At 36.5% G+C, this 19656-nt stretch overlaps 1 protein-coding gene across 6 annotated transcripts in view; it reads right to left on the bottom strand.

The window, feature by feature from the left end:
* Window positions 1-19656, bottom strand: part of klhl17 (kelch-like family member 17) — a 69202-nt gene that overhangs the window by 43652 nt on the left and 5894 nt on the right. For 3 of the 6 annotated variants that reach the window (XM_039755556.1, XM_039755555.1, XM_039755557.1), the window contains one exon: window positions 8325-8462. The exons of the other annotated variants lie outside the window; for them this stretch is intronic. In XM_039755556.1, the coding sequence (XP_039611490.1) occupies window positions 8325-8417 (93 nt within the window). In that variant the 5' untranslated portion in view covers window positions 8418-8462. The remainder of the gene's footprint in view (window positions 1-8324; window positions 8463-19656) is intronic. 6 annotated transcript variants of the gene reach the window in all.

Below are 19656 nucleotides of genomic sequence, written 5' to 3'. Positions count from 1 at the left end.
GAATTGTCAACCCCAGGTTTAACAATGGCACACTAACAATTGGCAGTTTGTTTTGACAGTACTGTATAAGGGAAGTAAAAATGGTTAGCACTGTAGAGCCAAGGGTCGGGGCAAGTTTCACAGGATTTCTCTTCTTGATGCTGTATTAAAGCTGGTGAATAAATTTATGTTACCCATATGTAAGATTAACGGAAAACAATAGTTAGAAGCAAATACACTCATCTGACCCTAAATTACATGCTTGCTCGCTGTTCTATAGTGACCTGTAAGCAATACTAAAATAATTGAAGCTATTTTTAACACTCTAACCTCATGAACATATTAACAGCATTTACATGCTTCAGTCAAAACATTTTTCACTGATATCTCTATTAATTGACGGTGACATCTGCTCATTAGACATTCAACCAAAAGTTTAAAACAAATATTAGTGTATGACAATAAAAATGTGCAGTAACAAAAAACTCCACTTCCACTCATGTCCACCTGTTTCATTTTGACTAAGATAATCTGAATCTATGAAAATTAACAAAGAACTTACTACTAAAACTTAGAACACTAAAATCAAATGCTCTGGAGAATTCAACTGCATTCCATGCTGAATTAAAACCTATAATGTGTTAAGACCTTCTGATGTCAGTCTCCTAACCACCCCCATGTCCCACTGGACAGAAACCATTGTCCAATTATTTGCATTTCTCTACTTTTTTACTGATATTGCATTAAATTGCCATCGGAGTTGGTATTTGATAAAGCTGTGTTTTTTGATAAAGTTTTTGGATAAAATTACTATTTTACAATGAAAAGAATTAACATCCTAACATCTTTTCAAAATATTTGTATTAACTATTAACTTTACATCCTCTGAGAGAACACATCAAAATAATATAACAAGACTGAGAAATTACATTTTGAGTTGGACTGGGTTTGGAACATTCTGAGAGTGCTGAAATATATAGTCCTTTATCTAAAAACAACTCACAGATCACTATTTTGTTGTACAGAGAACATTGTGTTCTATCTGAACCCCTACACAATCTTGTCCTTCAGTACCCATTTTCACCAAAAACTGATTAAAAAGGTTACAAAAAATCTGTACAGAGCTCCCACAGCCTTGGATAATAGACTGTTGCTTGCCATAGTGTTTTTCTATAATCAATTTGTAAAATGAACTCTCAGCACTACGTTCTTAGTCTCAGAATGTGTGTTGAGGGCAGGCAAGCATGTACTCTTTGTGTCACGTGGAACAAACAACCTTTATTACTGATTATTGTATTAGACTATTGCCCCTTTACTATTGGGTATTATTGCATCAAAAACTACACAGTTCCTGAGAGAAGAAACTTTACATGTTCATTATATAAACAGTGTGTATGAATGTTTCCATGTGTGCATATTTATGTATTTACTTATTTATTTGTGTGTATACAGTATGTTTGTTTGCCCTTTTTCTTTATTTTCATTAATCAAAAATGGATTTTCATCACATAGGTGACCCAAACCTTTATTTTGTCCTGTTCCTTATTCTTACAATATATACAGTACAGAGTATATAGGTATACAACTATTAAAAAAATAACCAAATGGCCAAACTTGCCACTCCTGTTAACTTTCCATACAGTACCGGCTCAATCAGGAAGCACACTGTCACAAAAACGGAGGTGAGCTTGTCTGTACTAGAAAGTCATTTTGTCAATTTTCACGGTAACAAAACTTTTTGTGTTTTCTTTTTGACTCCTATTTTTGATTTACGATTTTGCTTTGTCATTTAGTGAATTCTTTTTTTTTTTCCATTTTATTGATTTTATTGAAATCGCACAACATTCCATACAAATAGATCAATTTTACAAGAATAGGATTGAGAACAAATCAACCCCCACCCCTGAGAAAGAGAGCATGGGCAGCAGAATAAAACTTAAACCTAGTAAAAATAGGTAAATAGATAAATTAATCTATACTAATAAAAGGCAAAGCCCTCACTGACTCACTCACTCACTGACTCACTTATCACTAATTCTCCAACTTCCCGTGTAGGTAGAAGGCTGAAATTTGGCAGGCTCATTCCTTACAGCTTACTTACAAAAGTTGGGCAGATTTCATTTAGAAATTCTACGCCTAATGGTCATAACTGGAAGCTATTTTTCTGCATACGGTGTAATGGAGTTCAGCTGGAAAGCCGTGGGGGGGCGGAGTTTCTTCTGACATCATCACGCCTCCCACGTAATCACGTGAACTGACTGTCAACGCACTATGTAGAAAACCAGGAAGAGCTCCAAAATGCGCTGAAGAAAACATGCAGTATATAATTGAGAAGGCAGCGAAACAATAAGAAGCGAGCGAGTGACATATACACTGAATCCTCCAGGCACTACTTACAAAAGGTTACATTGACAATCGCACAGATGAGAAGCTTCGATGCATGTGCTCCTTAACGCATTAAAAAAAGGTTACATTGGGGAACCTGTGTCAATGCATGATTTCCTGGTACACTGATTACATTGATCAGCGCTTCCCAAAACCTGACGGTCATAACTAGAACCTTCTTTCCTATACAGTACTGTATACGGCCATAGCGGGCAGCTCGCTCACCGTGGGAGGCGTGGCGGCTGAAGGAATGTGCTTAGCATATTCATAAGTAAGGCTACTGCGCAACTCAGCACGCCTCGACAATCGCACAGATGAGAAGCTTCGATGCATGTGCTCCATAACGCATTAAAAAAAATAATGCATTTAATCACAGTTTTAATTCCAAGCAAAGGGGAACTTGTGTCAATGCATGATTTCCTGGTACACCGATTACATTAATCAGCGCTTCCCAAAACCTGAGTATATAAAGACGGTGTTGGAATATTTCGGAATATATAATATAAGTGCTGGATAGTCAAAACTTAAATATATAAAGTCAGCGTCGGAATATATAAAGTCAGCGCTGGAATATATAAAGTCAAATCTTCAATATATAAAGTCAGCGTCGGAATATATTGTCATGCTTGGGTCACAGATTTGCACAGAGACACAGGAGATCGTAGAAACAAGAAGGATTTTTATTCACAGACTGCAAACACATCAGCTTAAACGTGCTCCATGACAAGTCAGAGATGACAGTTCCGCTAGGAGCAGAGAGAGACAGATAAAAGCAAGCAAACCATCAATTTTCAACTGACAGGCGCTGCACAAGGCTTTTAAGTTAGCGGAGTATCACGCGAGGTTTGCATTACGCGTTATAGCGCAAGTGAGAAAGTAAGGAGCAAGCGCTGGAATAAAATCCACAAATTAATACACAAGCTGTCTCTACAGTTTCTCCACACTGAATCCTCCAGGCACTACTTACAAAGGGTTACATTGACAATCGCACAGATGAGAAGCTTCGATGCATGTGCTCCTTAACGCATTAAAAAAAATTATGCATTTAATCACAGTTTCAATTCCAAGCAAAGAGGAACTTGTGTCAATGCATGATTTCCTGGTACACTGATTACATCGATCAGCGCTTCCCAAAACCTGAGTACTGTATATAAAGACGGTCTTGGAATATTTCGGAATATATAATGTAAGCGCTGGATAGTCAAAACTTTATGCAAAGATGCCTACATTTAACTTACATTCCTACCAAAGACATTTCTATCGACTAAATAAAAATTCCTTCTATTTAAAATTTAAATAGAACTTGGAACAGATGTTCATAATATCCACGCAGACTTGCACGTGAGAGCGGGAGTCATCCGTTTTAAATAAATTAAGATTTTGTACAAATAATGTTTTTCATTTTTCTTCTTTGTTGGATTCTGGCACCCCCAGCAACAGTTGCTCATATAGCAAAGTGTAAAATGTTATATATAATTTTATTTTTTTTTGTTATGGACTTCCCCAAAACTGTTGATCCCTGTAAATAGTTTATAGTATAACAACACTATAATCTGTTGTAGCACGAGCGTTAATTAGCGTCACACCTCATAACCTGCGTGTACCACGTTTTTGGCTCTAACGCTAGAAGTGCGGTGGATGCTGTGGGGGTAAGTTCTGGTTTCTGTTTCTTTCCCGATATTTTTTTTTTCATTTACTTTGTGTTAATAATTTATAATCGATTTAATTTATTACTTAATAGGCAGGGGAAAGAAGACATGTATGTGACGCTCTATTTCTTTCTTTTTGTTTTGCAAAGATATGCTATATAAATATATATATATTTTTTCTTTTCATTTGTTAAGAATAGATATGACAACAACACTCATATCAATGACAAAACAATTACATTAACAATCATGTTATGTTTTTTTTTTAATTTTTCCTTTTCTGTTTCATAACTTCTTTTACACACTACTTCTCTGCTGCGAAGCGCGGGTATTCTGCTAGTAAGTGAATATAGATAAATGGAGAAGAAAAAAAAGGAATAGGGGAATCTGCTTCCTCAGTGCTTTAAAAGCGTATTCTAAAATGTTATTGATTAGATCCTGCCAGGTTTTGAAAAACTTCCGCATAGATCCTCTATGTAAGAATTAGATTTTTTCCAATTTCAAATAGTATATAATATCAGTTACCCACTGACTTAAAAGGGGAGAGTTAGGATTCTTCCAGTTGAACAAGATAAGTCTGCATGCCAATAATGTAGTAAAGGCAATCCCAGTTTGTTTGTCCTTCTCCACTTTAAGCTCATCTGGAAGTACACCAAACACAGCTGTTAATGGGTTGGAGGGATTGTGACACCAAGGCTGTCTGAAAGGCATTTAAAAATTTGGGTTCAGAATGATGTCAATTTGATACAGGCCCAAAACATGTGACCCAGTGAAGCTGGAACTTGATTGCAGCGTTTGCAGGTTGGATCTTACCCTGGAAACATTTTGGACAATTTTAAGTGAGACAGATGTGCTCGATATATAATTTTGAATTGAATAATTGTATGCTTTGCGCATATGGAGTGCGAATGAATTCTCTGCATTGCTACCTTCCACTCCTTTTCTGATATGTTGAGGGAGAGATCCTTTTCCCATTGTCCTCTTGGATCTTTGAAAGGAAGGGACTGTAAAATGGTTTTATATTTTGCAGAGATGCTGTCTAAGTCCTTGAAACTGATCGATATTTTTTCCAGCATAGAGGGAGGTGGGAGGTGAAGAAAATTGGGCAGGTTCTGTTTAACAAAGTTTCCAATTTGAAGATAGTGCAAGAAATGTGTTGCTGGAAAGTTAAATTTAGAATATAATTGTTCGTAGGATGCAAAGACGTTGTCTATGTACAGATCTCCAAGTGATTTAATCCCCAATGTTTTCTAGACATTAAAAACTGCATTTGTTTGCGAGGGTTGAAAAAGGTGGTTCAAGTGCAGAGGTGCCACTGATAAAAGATTTTCTATCTTAAAATGCTTCCTACACTGGTTCCATATTCTGAGTGAGTGAAGCACAATTAGGTTATTACTACTGTATATTGGTGATAATTTGCATTTATTGGTGCCCAAAGCAAGGAATATAAAGAGGAACTGCAGGATTTTATTTCCATTGCAGTCCAAGCCTGTATATGTTCATCTATTTGTGTCAATGTCCAGGTTTTTATATGTTGTATGTTTGCTGCCCAGTAGTAAAATTGAAAGTTAGGTAGAGCCATGCCACCTTCTGCCTTTGGCCTTTGTAGGGCCGCTCTTTGGATATGTGGATGTTTTGAATTCCAAATAAATGTGGTTATGGTTGAATCTAATTTCTTAAAGAACAATTTATTGATGTATATTGGTCATTTAGTGAACTCTGTCTTTCTTGTTCAGACCTTTGTTTATGACTTTGTTTTTGGTTTTTATCTTCTAATTTATCAATTTTGCTCTCTATTTTGTCTCTGCAATTAAGAGGCAGTAGAGATTTAAATCTTTTTCATGGTCCACATGTATTTAATATATCATAGGATGCCTTAGAGGAGAGAAAAGGCAAGTAGACCTAGGATATCAGAACTGATACTTATTGTTGGATTTGTGACAATTATAACTGACCATGGACCCCAAGAGGTTTATTTTACCCAATAATACTGCTGAATAAGCTTTTTTTGTCTTTCTTTGTTGTCAAGTGGCCATCATGTCTGTTATAATGTTGTTTTATTTAAAATTGTCATTCTCTGTTTTAATATGTGTTGAATGCAAATTGTGCGTTGACGTACGTAGCCACTGATAATACTACTGCTGCTACTACTGGTTGGTTTAGCAACTGGGAATGTGCTGGATATGTGGATTTGTGTAGATACGCTGAGCCTTGACTCAGTGAACAGCATTATAAAAAATAAATTTAACTGAATAAAAGGAACAAGACAGAATACATGTGTGTAAATGAGAGGGAGGTCAGTGGAATGGTGAGGAGACAAAGAGTAGAGTTGGTGAAGGTGGATGAGTTTAAATACTTTGGATCAACAGTACAGAGTAATGGGGATTGTGGAAGAGAGTTGAAGAAGAGAGTGCAGGTAGAGTGGAATGGGTGGAGAAGAGTGTCAGGAGTTATTTGTGACAGACGGGTATCAGCAAGAGTGAAAGGGAAGGTCTACAGGACGGTAGTGAGACCAGCTATGTTATATGGATTGTAGACGGTGGCAATGACCAGAAAGCAGGAGACACAGCTGGAGGTGACAGAGTTACAGATGCTAAGATTTGCACCGAGTGTGACGAAGATGGATAGGATTACAAATGAGGACATAAGAGGGTCAGCTCAAGTTGGATGGTTGGGAGACAAATTCAGAGAGGCAAGATTGTGTTGGTTTGGATATGTGCAGAGGAGAGATGCTGAGTATATTGGGAGAAGGATGTTAAGGATAGAGCTGCCAGGCAAGAGGAAAAGAGGAAGGTCTAAAAGGAGGTGTATGGATGTGGTGACAGAGGACATGCAGGTGATGGGTGTAACAGAGCAAGATGACAAGGACAGAAAGATATGGAAGAAGATGATCCACTGTGGCAACCCCTAACGGGAGTAGCTGTTAGAAGAACAAAAAGAAGAAGAAGAAGAAATTTAACTGAATAAATAACAAGGTCCATATTTGTGCACCAGGTTTTACAATCAAACCTGACAGCAATTAAAAATTGACCATTTTATCCACTTATTTAATTACTAAACTTGACTGCTTCTCTGTCATGTTTACAGACAGTTAGAGTATATCCCAAGAGCAATGGATGCAATGCAAAACCTTACCCTATATGGAATGTAAGAACATCACACATGACACTTACATTCACAAAGCCACAATCAAGCTGACAGCATGTCCCAGAAATGTAAGAGAAAAATAAGAACAAAAGAGGAACATGCAAAATTCATACAGAAGACAAGTCCATGTCACCAGTTCATTGTGATATAAGCACCCATCAACCCATTTTCTAACTTTTGTTATCATATTCAGGGTCAATGAATTGGGAGTGTAATGTGGAAATCATATCTGGACGGGGAACCACTAGTCAGTGAAAGAGGTTTACAGCAGCAGACACATACATTTAGAAACAATAACAGAAGGCCAGGATAATGATATAAATAATACACAGGAAAACAACACAGTTTTGTTGAAAGGAAAATTAGTGAAAATACGAGAGACTTGTCAACAGATAAATACAAATACATACTGTAACTATAACTGCCAGATAAAGAAAGGCAAGAATAAGTTTAGCTAGCTTCCCAAAAGCCATGGTCAACTGCAGGCTACATGTGGGAAGAGGGGCCGAAAAGGTGCAAAATATGAATAGAGATGCAGGAAAACAGTTTTTAAAGGGCAATCGTGACACCTGCCATGGGCCCAAGAGCAAATTATTTAAACGGCCTATACCACCACAAGCACAAAATAACACAGATTACCCTGTAGATGTGTTGTTGGAAAGCACCATGGGATGGAGCAGAATAGAAATGCACTACATAAAAAGGAGCATACTTGTTTGTGATGGGGGAATTGAGGCTGAGATCAGATTATTAGATTTTTGGGGTTCTTCTGCTTTAATACCCTCCCTTTTTCTTAAACTGACATTTTTATTCCTGTTATATCAGCTGGTGAGCAATCAAGGTATTACACCAGGCATTTACTATACATAAATAAATACATCATCATGCAAGGATCTATTAAACTGAAATTGCATTTAATGTCAAAACCAGTGAAACTCTGAAATATAAATTCCTAAGGGAAATTCTAGCTTATGTGAAAGCATTTGCTGATGTTACTGCCTGCTAAAAATGAACATTTTAAGAGCTTTCAGTACACTTTGAGGATTAAGAAGTTCAAAACAGAAGATCATCTTATTTGCTATTTTTATCAAGTCTGTTTTGTTTTGACATTGTCACAGTATTTCACTCTCTTAATGGTAGCTTGCACAGACAGTAAGCACTCACCAGCTGTTTCGAGCTGTTGATAAGTTTTCCATTAATCTGCTTTAATGTGTGCTGTGTAGCATACAGGCACCCCTCCCTGCTCCTCGTTGACATGCCGCACTAATTCAGACTCACAGCTGATTTTTATGTTCCCATGGACTGAAAAGATAAGACATATCAAACAATATCCATAACTATCAAAAATACTGTTGACATGTGTTATTTTACTGCTAACTGACTTTAAATGAGAATTCTAGTACAAAAGAAATCCCTGAAAACTGAGACTGTTTTATGTTATAATTTTGTGTTATGAGTTGTGATGAGTTTAAAATACAATATGATGAACAGTAAATTTGAATTTCACAGCACAAGGTACCAAAATCCAAAAAAACAAACTCTTTGCAACTCTTTCATCCTTTAAAATGAAAAAAAGAAAAATTACATTTGGTAACAAAGCAGTTTTTACAGAAATATTCACTAAATTACAGTCACTAACTACTTTATGCTGCAATTTGTTTTGCAAGCCATATAATCGGAATCAATTATCAATGTTACATAATTAACACAATTTCATTAGTCACTGTTTCATACAGAACCAAAGTCTGAAACTACAGCCTTTGGGTAGAAGGAAAAAATCAGTCTTGAATGGGACACTACTCCATTGATACAGTGATATTGATGGGAATTGAATAAGATTGTTACGGGACAATACAGAGGAATATGCCCAGTAATAGGTAAGTGTCAGAAACCAGTAAAGCAAACAAGAAAGTTCTCGAAGGTTTGCCAAAATTAATTTTTTTCCTTCCTTTCTTCATTTTCCTTACGATCTAACTATTATAAAATGTGTACAGTATGGTGGTGTCTCACAGTTCCAGGAGAAAGAGTTGGAATCCTAACTGTCTCACTGTCAGCACTCTAAAAAATAAAGGTGCCAAAGTGGTTCACAAGAGCAGGGCCACAGATAGATAGATAGATAGATAGATAGATAGATAGATAGATAGATAGATAGATAGATAGATAGATAGATAGATAGATAGATAGATAGATAGATAGATAGATAGATAGATAGATAGATAGATAGATAGATAGATAGATAGATAGATAGATAGATAGATAGATAGATACTTTATTAATCCCAAGGGGAAATTCACATAATCCAGCAGCAGTATACTGATACAAAAAACAATATTAGGCGAACCATTTGTGGTTTCCAAAATAATGGTCCATATGAAGGTTCCAGAAAGAACCTTCATATATTTAGATATATAACATGTTCCATAAATAGCCATTAATAGATGGCAAAATAATTGTGTAAATCCAATGGCTTCCTTATTTTAAAAGGACAATTGCTTCGAACAATAGCACAGGCTATGTTTAGTTTTTTTATGTTAGTATCCTACTAGGTACACTAATATAAAGATTTTTGCTTTGTCCACATATTAGGAACCTTTTTCAAAGCAGAAAGGACCATTTTTATTGCAAAGAATTATTTACCAAATCGAGAAAGTTCTTGGTCAAGCTGAGGTTCTATGAGGAGCCACACCACCAAGTAAAGTGTTGTTTTACAACCAATATTATGTGTATGGAGCCTGCTAATTTTCACCATGGGTCTTGCTCCAAATATGCTGCTTTTCCTCTATAAGTCTACTGTAATGAAGGATAATAATTCCTAATAAGTGATTATGGTAGTGTGCAGTACTGTGCCACGTCATAGGTAGAAACTATTCCCGGTTGGAGTGCCAGTCAGATTCAGTCAAAGTAGATTCATGTACCCTGTAATCTGTAATAAACTCACTGCTTTTTTATAATAGATTCAAAAATGGAAAGACATATTGACATAGACATATTAATGACAGTTAATCTTAATCGAGATGAGAAGAGAAAATGATTGATAATGGTTTAAACATTAGTTGTCAAAATATATATTGTGATGGGAGAACCACTGTGTGACACCATCACCTGGAACAAAGCACCAAAAACAAAGTTCTTTATCAAAATACAGGGCTATTAAACACTAAGCATGGATGATTAGAAGGAGTTTATACAATAACTCTCCTTAATACCTTTAACCTCTTTGTCAAGATACCTGATCACACTACCTTCCTGCGAATCACCAGACCTCCAAGCTCAAAGGCTTTCTGGCCAAGAATTGCCATATGCATCCATCTGAGCCAATTCCAGGGTGAGAAATGATTCCCAAAAAGTCGTATGTCCTTCCTTATAGAGTGCACTCCTGCAACACCAGGTCTTCTTGCACTGATCATTCCTATTAAACAGGTAGGCCCCATTTCTACAGGACTATCTCTGCATTGCTATCTAAGCATATGGGCCTTTTCTCACCATCTTCCATATAATTCACTATCTACAGAATAATAATTTCTATGGTATATCAAGGAAACAATATCCATTAATGGAGTCCACTCCTTGCTATATTTATATTGCCCATGGCATCTTTTTAAATTGTACTTAGTGCTCTTTTTTCCTTGGCACTGTCTTCCCATCACCTAGTTGCAAATGTGCATTTTGTGGTATACAGTTACTCAAAATCACAAATATTTAAGGGTACATTTACTGTTTTATAAGCATAATACTGTAAGACTACCATTTGTTGGTTATCATCTCTGAAGAATTAGTTGTGTGTTGCCTCACCTGGGTTGGCAAATGAAAGCAGATTTTATTGGGAGAAGAACAGAACATAAAAAGAAACCCATTTTGTGCAGAGAGAGGAGGCTTCTACCCATGGCGGGGCTATACAGTTTTGATCTTTTGCAGATTCTTTTTATATAATACAGAGATCAAGTCTTTACAGAAGTTTGAAATAAGACCAAAAATCTCAATAAAGCTATAAAGCAAATGTAAAATGAATGAATGAATCTGTTAATTTTTTACATTTAAGATTTCTCATTTAAAGATTTACCAATGTTGTTTCTTGTCCTAGAGTGTATATAAACACAGGGAACTCCATTTTCTGTATTACATCTTGCCTGAAGAAGGGACCTGAGTTGCCTCGAAAGCTTGCATATTGTAATCTTTTTAGTTAGCCAATAAAAGGTGTCATTTTGCTTGGCTTTTCTCTACATTCATAATGGCTAACATGGTACAACACCCTAGTACTACAAAGCATATGATGAAACACACTTTTTATATTTGACAAATGCATTGCCTATTATTTTACTAAATATAAAGCACTAGTGACATCTCACCTGAAGGACTATGTGCAGTATTGGTCTCCGTATTATTAAAAAAGAAATAGCAGTGGTTGGGAATACCGTTTTCAAATCAAAGTTATTTCTTCCACAGTAATGGTATACATTAAAGAAATGCTACATACAAAAATAACAATTTCTTATCTGTTACTTGATGTATGTTGTTTGCAGTAATGGTCAAGAAAAATGGTTAATCTCATTTTTTTTTGTTGAACTGAAATAACAAAATTGCTGATAGAACAGGAATCAATTCAGACCAACACAGAACAAAAGCAAACAATATGAAAATGCCCATTAAAAATATCCAATTACTCCTGTTACATCTAATTATAGGCTCTAAACACATTTACTTTAGGTAAAATGTTAAACCATTTCTGAAGCACAATGGGAAAGCCATAAATGCAGTACTTCTGGGATTTTCACAAGAGTTTGTGAAACTGTAGTGGTGAATTGTTTGTTCAAGTGTCTTGATAATGTTTTCACATGCCTTTCTTTAACTGTATTTTTACACATTTATCACAACATTCTCCACAATCAGGGCATTTACATGCACACACCTAGCCATGATAAGGAAACAGCCAGGTTTCTTAAGAATATACATTTACATGAGCAAGTAATCTTCTACAGTTCTTGTTTGTCAAAACACTCCGACATCATTAAAATGTGTAAAAAAAAAGGAGTGAAATGTCGTCATCGGTCACTATGAAACAGAAAACAAGTGTGAAACCTGTACTAATAGTACTGTGTTTTAAAATTAAATTGATCCCTTCATGTGCAGTGAAGTAAAAAAATATCCATCCCCATTTTACATCTCTGACCTGAGCCCCAAAGATTTATGGTATGAACACTGGACACTGCTCCACTTAGTCATATTGTTTCAAAATAACTATTGCAAACATCTTGATTAAAAGTAAAATTACATATTTTTAATGTTTCTGTTACTGGTTTGCATGCAGCACACTCTTTTCTATTTGGCTGTATAACTGAGCTTTGCAATTGACCCAGTATGTGTGCTTCTTCCCTTACATCCAGTGTTGCTGCAATAGTAATAATAGACATTATTACTTCAATAAAATAAGTATTGTACATGACACGTTACTTTAAGAAGTAATCAAATTACAGAATGCATATTACGTTTAATGCATTATTGATCCTGAGATTGTGCTGATGAAATTAGCACTGTACATTCAGTTTTCAACATAAATCTAACCATTTTTGAAATAGTGAGACAGATTATTTCACCCAGGAGAAGGAATGATGCGATCGCCCAAGCAGTTGCCACGGGAAATGGATCTTCATAGACACTTCTACATGGGGCTGCTAAATGCTAAATGCTAGAGTAAAGCTCTTTAGCATTGACACCATGATGTTACTTGTATCCGAAATTATGCTATTTCCACTCCCCATAAAAATGAGATAAACCATTTTTCTTTGCCATAACTAATAAAAATACAGAGTAAGTAAGAGATCTTAAAAAAATATCTTATTTGGTTTTAGTACTATATTCCCTCTAAGTTATATGGGTCATGGGTGCATACGTTTTTTTGGGCACTGCACAGCACTTATGAACTTCCGCACAGCGGTTATCATGCTGATCACTCCCCCACCCTTCCAACAGTTTGGAAGTGCTACACATCTGCCACTACCAAAATTCCATGGGGAACACATGTCACTTATGTGTTACTGCTTCCCCGACAATCTGTACTCTACATAGGAACCCCCTACAACCTGTTCTTGTAGTGTGCAATGCACAGCAAAATGGTAAGTACCCACATTCATGTAAAACAGCTACAGGAAGCTGTGTTTTTATATTTGCAATGGTGCCCTGTGGATTTCATTTTAAATTGCTGGGACTGGCTTGGAAAAAATGCTCACCTAAAACACAATTTTTGTGACAAATTAATGTATGCCATGATGATAAAAAATGAAACTTTTTACTTTAAAATGCCAAACTTGGCCTTCATTAAAAACTCCCCAAAACAGGCATAGATAGCTACAGTATGAAACTACAAAGTGACAGAACAAGACAAAAGGAAGTTCTTTTTGAGACATCTTGAAATACCTGTCAGATATCTGAAAAAGGTCAAGAACCTGTTTAGAGACAAATAAGTAAACTTCATTTCAGATATCCCAAAATGCCTACAGACATATTTTAAGATATCTCGAAATGTATTTGAGAAATCTCAAAATGGATGGGCGCTTATTTCAAGATATGGGTTTCAGATATCTTAAAATGCATTTCTGATAAGTTAAAATAAACAGAGTATCATTTCAAGATATCTTAAAACCTATGCTATCTTGAAATGTACATATTTCCAAATATTTGTAATTACTTTTGAGATATTTTGAATTCATTTTGGGATACTTCTGAATGTTGTTTCAGCTTGTCATATCTCACATACATAAATACAGAAAGAGAGAAAAAGAATGTCATGATTTGGTATGATTCTGGGTCTTCAAAGGCCACCAATGTTTATTTGCCTCATTATGTCTGCTTCCAGCATTGTTAAGGGTGTGGCTTCTGCAGTCAAGACTCATGCGTAATCAATGTGACAGGATAAAGGACAGTTATGAGTGGAAATCCTTATCAGATCTGCGAATACCAAATCTGTGAAGTATTCAAAGTGTATCTTTATGCTATATTTTTGCATGTACTTTGTGCTTTGACCCTCTTATACTCTCCATTATTGTCTCTCATATTGGGCTTCAGTTTTGTTTTGCTTGGTCTCTTACGTGTATCTCCCAGCTTTTGCTAAAAATTCATCTGCCAGTTTACTGACAGAACACCAGATAACAGGTGCTACAATGCTAAAAAAATATTCACTGAGTTACATAACAACACTTTAGTATTATGAAAATTTCTCTACTGACTTTAATGAAGTAAACCAGCCCTGGGCATAATATCTTTGGTTTCTAATGGTATAAATATTATACACAGGTACTGGTTCAAACTCTATTACCGAATAAAAAAAAAATACTGTTGTGATGAATTATCCCCTTGAATTATCATCATAGAAAACAATTGATACTAATGAGATTTGCATCCCAAATTCCTGTTCACAGCAGCAATCCAAGAATCCAACAGAAACATTGTTTATCTCGAGAGAGAGAGTTCATCTTGCAACAAGTGTAACTTTATTGCGAATCTGAGGAACAGCACCGTACACGAGAATATTTACAAATTATGTCAACATAACTAGAAAAAGTATCCACAGACTGGGAATCCACCTCCACAACATCACACCAAATGTTATTGTTTCTGAATACACTCATACATACACTGAGTGGCCACTTTATTAGGTACATCTATAGAATTCTGTATATTACCCCCTTTTGACTCAGACTAAATTCTTCATTCTACATTAAACAAGATGCGAAAATATCCCATACAAATTTTAGTCCATGCTGAATCCACAGTATTGTGCACTTCAAGTAGATTTATCATCCACTGATTCGTGTAGTAATCCTTATTTGTCACTTTGTCTCAAAGGTGCTTTGCTCTCCTGGACTGGTCACTAGGGTAAACTGAAGTCACTGTTATGTTTGTGGAACCAGGTTGAGATGATGTATGCTTAACTTGATGCATTATGCTGCTTGAAATATGAATTTGCGAAGAGGTAGACTGTGGCCATAAGAGTATGTGTGTAGTGAGCACCAATATTTCGGTATTGTACAGTCCCTGACAAAAGTCTTGTCGGATGTGTACAAATTGACATGAAGTGCTACTAAAATATATTTCTAATCAAGATTTTGTTACAAGAAATGGGTCATTTCAATCCCATCAGCTTTTGGAATAATGTTTCAGTGCAAAACGAAACTGACAAAAAGTATTCTAATATTCACAGCTTGGTAAAGCCCATTGAGTCCATTTTTGGCAAGACATAAGTGTTGTCGCCTTGTCATATGAGCTTCACCTGTGACTAATAATGGATCAATTAGGTCTCAGGTGTGTATAAAAAGAACCCCAGTACACTAGACCTTCACATCAACTGCAACTAGACTAAGATTCACCCTGAGACTAAAGTGTTGATTATCAAGAGGCTGAAGACTAAATCCACTGCTGATGTGGCAAACACCTTCAATGTGTCTCAGCGTCAAGTTCAGAGGATAAAAAAAAGATTTGAAGAGACTGGAGACGTTTTTGACAAGCCCAGGTCAGGAAGACCCCGCAAGACAACTGCTCGAGAGGACCGTTTGTTTGCTCGAAAATCCAAGGCCAGCCCATTTTCCACTGCAGCAGAGCTCCACGAGACCTGGTCACCTGAAGTCCCTGTGTCAACCAGAACAGTTTGTCGGATTCTGTCTCGAAATGGCCTCCATGGTCGAATCAGTGCCCATAAGCCAGCACTAAACAAAAGACAATTGAAAAACCGTGTGGCATTTGCCAAGGCCCACAGCCTGCTAAAAGGATGGACGCTGGAAAAGCGGCAGAAGGTGGATTTTTCAGATGAATCTTCTGTTGAATTACACCACAGTCACCGCAAATATTGCAGGAGACCTACTGGAACCCGCATGGAGCCGAGATTTACCCAGAAAACAGTGAAGTTTGGTGGAGGCAAAATCATGGTCTGGGGTTACATCCAGTATGGGGGTATGCGAGGGATCTGCACGGTGGTAGGCAACATCAATAGTCTAAAATACCAAGAAATCTTAGCTACCTCTTATATTCCCAACCATAAAAAAGGCCAAATTCTGCAGCAGGATGGTGCTCCATCGCATACTTCCATCTCCACATCAAAGTTCCTTAAAGCGAAGAAGATCAAGATGCTCCAGGATTGGCCAGCCCAGTCACCAGACATGTGAACTCTGGGAGGCATGCAAGACTGTTTTCTTTGCTATTCCTGATGACTTCATTAATAAATTGTATGAATCCTTGCCAAACCGCATGGATGCTGTCCTTCAAGCTCATGGAAGTCATACAAGATATTCAATTTGGATCTCACAGAACCACTACTTAATTTGCTGACATATTTTTGGATTTGCAGTAAAGTTGTTCATTTTCTGTATAGGCGACAAAACTTTTGTCTTGCCCAAATTTGACCTTTCTGTCTTGATTAAATGATAAATCTTTTTTCAGTGAAACTAATTTATTTCAGTGCATTAAACATCATTTGGGAGGGCTTTAGCTTTTCATATGAGCTATTTCTAACACCAGTTGATTAATTAAAAGTCAGGTTAATAGCAGGAGTTTCTACAAAATAGAGAAGCGACAAGACTTTTGTCAGGGACTGTATGGCAACACACTGTAAATTAACCATGCCACAGGAAATATTAAGATTTACCAGATCAGGTAACACTTTTCTAATTTTCAGCTGTCTATTTTTGTTGATCACTTGGTCTCCACTTTAGAGTCTAGTGTGTTCCATGTTCATTGATGCCCTTCCGCAGACCACTGTCCTAAAGAGCAGTTATTTAAGATTTTGTGGCCTCTTTGTCTGCTTGAATAAGTCTGGCAATTCTTCATTGACCTCTCCCAATTAGTGAGGAAATTTTGTCTACAGAACGGCTCACTGAATGTTTATGTTTATGGCCTCATTCCCTGTAAACGAGGGCTTGGTGTATGAAAATCTCAGAAAGGCAGCAGGTTTTGAGATGAGTAAACATCTACAATTATCACCAAAGATCATACCATTGCCAAAGTCAGTTAGATAACATGTCTTCATTCTAATGCTTGACCTAACAACATCTAACGTTTTGACCAAGTCTACTATATATTCTTTAAATACTGACTGTTGCAACTACATTATTGACTGCATTAATAACATTAACAAGAAGTTATACTGTATCTATTAATGTGACCACTGTGTTTGTGTATACATCACTCTCACATATAGTTAATGCAATTCACAGTCATGGGGGACCAGAGCCTAACCCTGCAGCACTGGCTTAAGGCAGGAACCATCGATAGATAGATAGATAGATAGATAGATTAAATCAGCTGAAATACTAAGGAACACAAACTTGCAAACCTAATATGATCAAGTCAAACTACGTACAGTTAAAGGGTATTCAGATATAGCATAACACAGGACAGTTATACAAATATAACATAACTAGTTTAAAACCTCAAGTGGTTAACAACAATCATGAATCTATGCAGAAATCGACAAAAAAAACTGAGACTTCACGGTAAGAAATCTGAAGCCACTAGAAGCCTCTTTTAAGTTGGAGCTTTGATGGACTCTCTAATATTATGCACTGCAGAACTTGAAGATAAGGTGACATACACAAACAACAGAGAATACCATCTTGAATCTCCATGCACAACCTAAAGCAAAAGACCAGTCATTAAAAAATATTTAGGACACCACAACATAACGACTGTGCAAGCAGTGAAGGAGGAGGGGAGAGAAACCTAACAACATTTATGTCTCTGTTTTTTCGAAATTGTGCTAGAAAATACTGACAGTGATAATCCCGAGATAGACCAGGCTATTACATCTCCTGCTCTAAAGCCAGGACAGGAGGAAGGTCACATTCACTAGCTTCGCTGACTTGTTCACTCCCAAGGTAAAGACTTCTTCACTTCACTAATATATAAAGTCAAAAAGAATTTACAGACTATATCACAATTTAAATATCCATAATAAACTTTTATCTTTTGTTCATGTAAAATTAAAATCATGACAACTTACGTGAGTCCCTTTTTCACCTTAAATAGACTGTTATATTTTACAATATTCATGTAAAAAAACAAATGAATCTTTTCTTGGAGAGAAATTACTAAAAATAAAAAATGTCCAAAGCCTTGGCTGCATAAGTGTGTTTACCCTCTATAATGGAGTTTGTAACTGTGTTTACATTTTACCAGTCCCACTCCAGATCACTTGCGTTTACCTGACATCAAATAAATTGATTCTTATTGGTTCTTAACATAATAATATGTTTTTGAAGCATCTGTGGTTATCCATCCATCTTCTAAACCTCCTATATCCTGAGCAGGGTCACAGATAAACTGAAGCCTATCCCAGCAAGCACAAGGTACAAGTCAAGTACAATTCCTGGACAGGGCACCAATTCATTACACTTCATGAACACACAGATACACACACACACACTAGGCCAATTTAGCATTGTCATTATAAACAACTTGCATGTCTTTGGACAGTGGGAGGAAACTGTTGTAGACATGGGGAGAACATGCAAACACCACAGTGGGAGGACCCAAGAAGTGAATCCCGGCTACCTTGTTGCAAGACAGCAACACTACCACTGCACTACCATGATGCCTGCATTCTTGGTTGTCCAGATTAGAAATAGCAGATCTGGCCATCCCTACAAAATCAACGACAAAGGAAGGAGAAAGCTCTGTACAGAAGCTAGCTAGTTATCAGAAAGAATTTTCAATGAATAAGTTTAGGTATTTTTGAAGTGAGTTTTGTCTTCACAATCATGGTAAACATTAATTGGCACTGGAGACTTGCGTTTTAAGAGAAATGTGGTTTATTATTAAAAAAAATGCTTTCACTTGTGGCTTATGACGATGGTCTATGGGGCGTAAGAGCAAATAATAAACAGAAGACTTAAAACTTACCAAAAATGTTCACTTTTTGACCACAGAATGTTTCTGTGTAATGATTAACATTTTTAAATGCACCACTTAGTAGAAGTGTGTATCCAAATTAATTTTTAATTTTTCTGAGACTCCAACCTTTTTGAATAGTTCTGGTCGCTTTCTCACTTGTTTCGTTGCCTATTTGGCTTTAATAATTTCTTTCAGTTTAATCTTGGAAAATGTCTCCACAACCTAATGACTGATGATGGCCAGAAAATCATCTTGATCAGAAACATTAGCAGCAGCGTATGTCATGCCTGTGTTTTCCAGCAGAGGTAGCAATTAAGTCCACCTCTTGACAGCAAAATCATTCATTCTCAGTAGTCATTATTTTACATTTTCCACATATGCCCCACCAGATATCTGTCGTCATGTGCCTCAGTCAATGAGAGGACATCATTCAGTCTATCAAAGTTGTTTGTTTAGCTAATACCTAAGTTGTTCCAATATCAAATCCAGATACTTCTTTCTGCTTCAACCACATGTCTGTGTACTTTTTCCGGATTCCCACAACACTTTGCATAAAGAAGAGCTAACAGTCTTCACTCCTAAATACACTTATCATTAATTCCCACTGGTTGTACTGAGTATG

The sequence above is a fragment of the Polypterus senegalus genome, chromosome 6 (assembly GCF_016835505.1).
Source record: "Polypterus senegalus isolate Bchr_013 chromosome 6, ASM1683550v1, whole genome shotgun sequence".
NCBI lineage: Eukaryota > Metazoa > Chordata > Cladistia > Polypteriformes > Polypteridae > Polypterus > Polypterus senegalus.
This window is presented reverse-complemented; position numbering and strand designations above follow the sequence as displayed.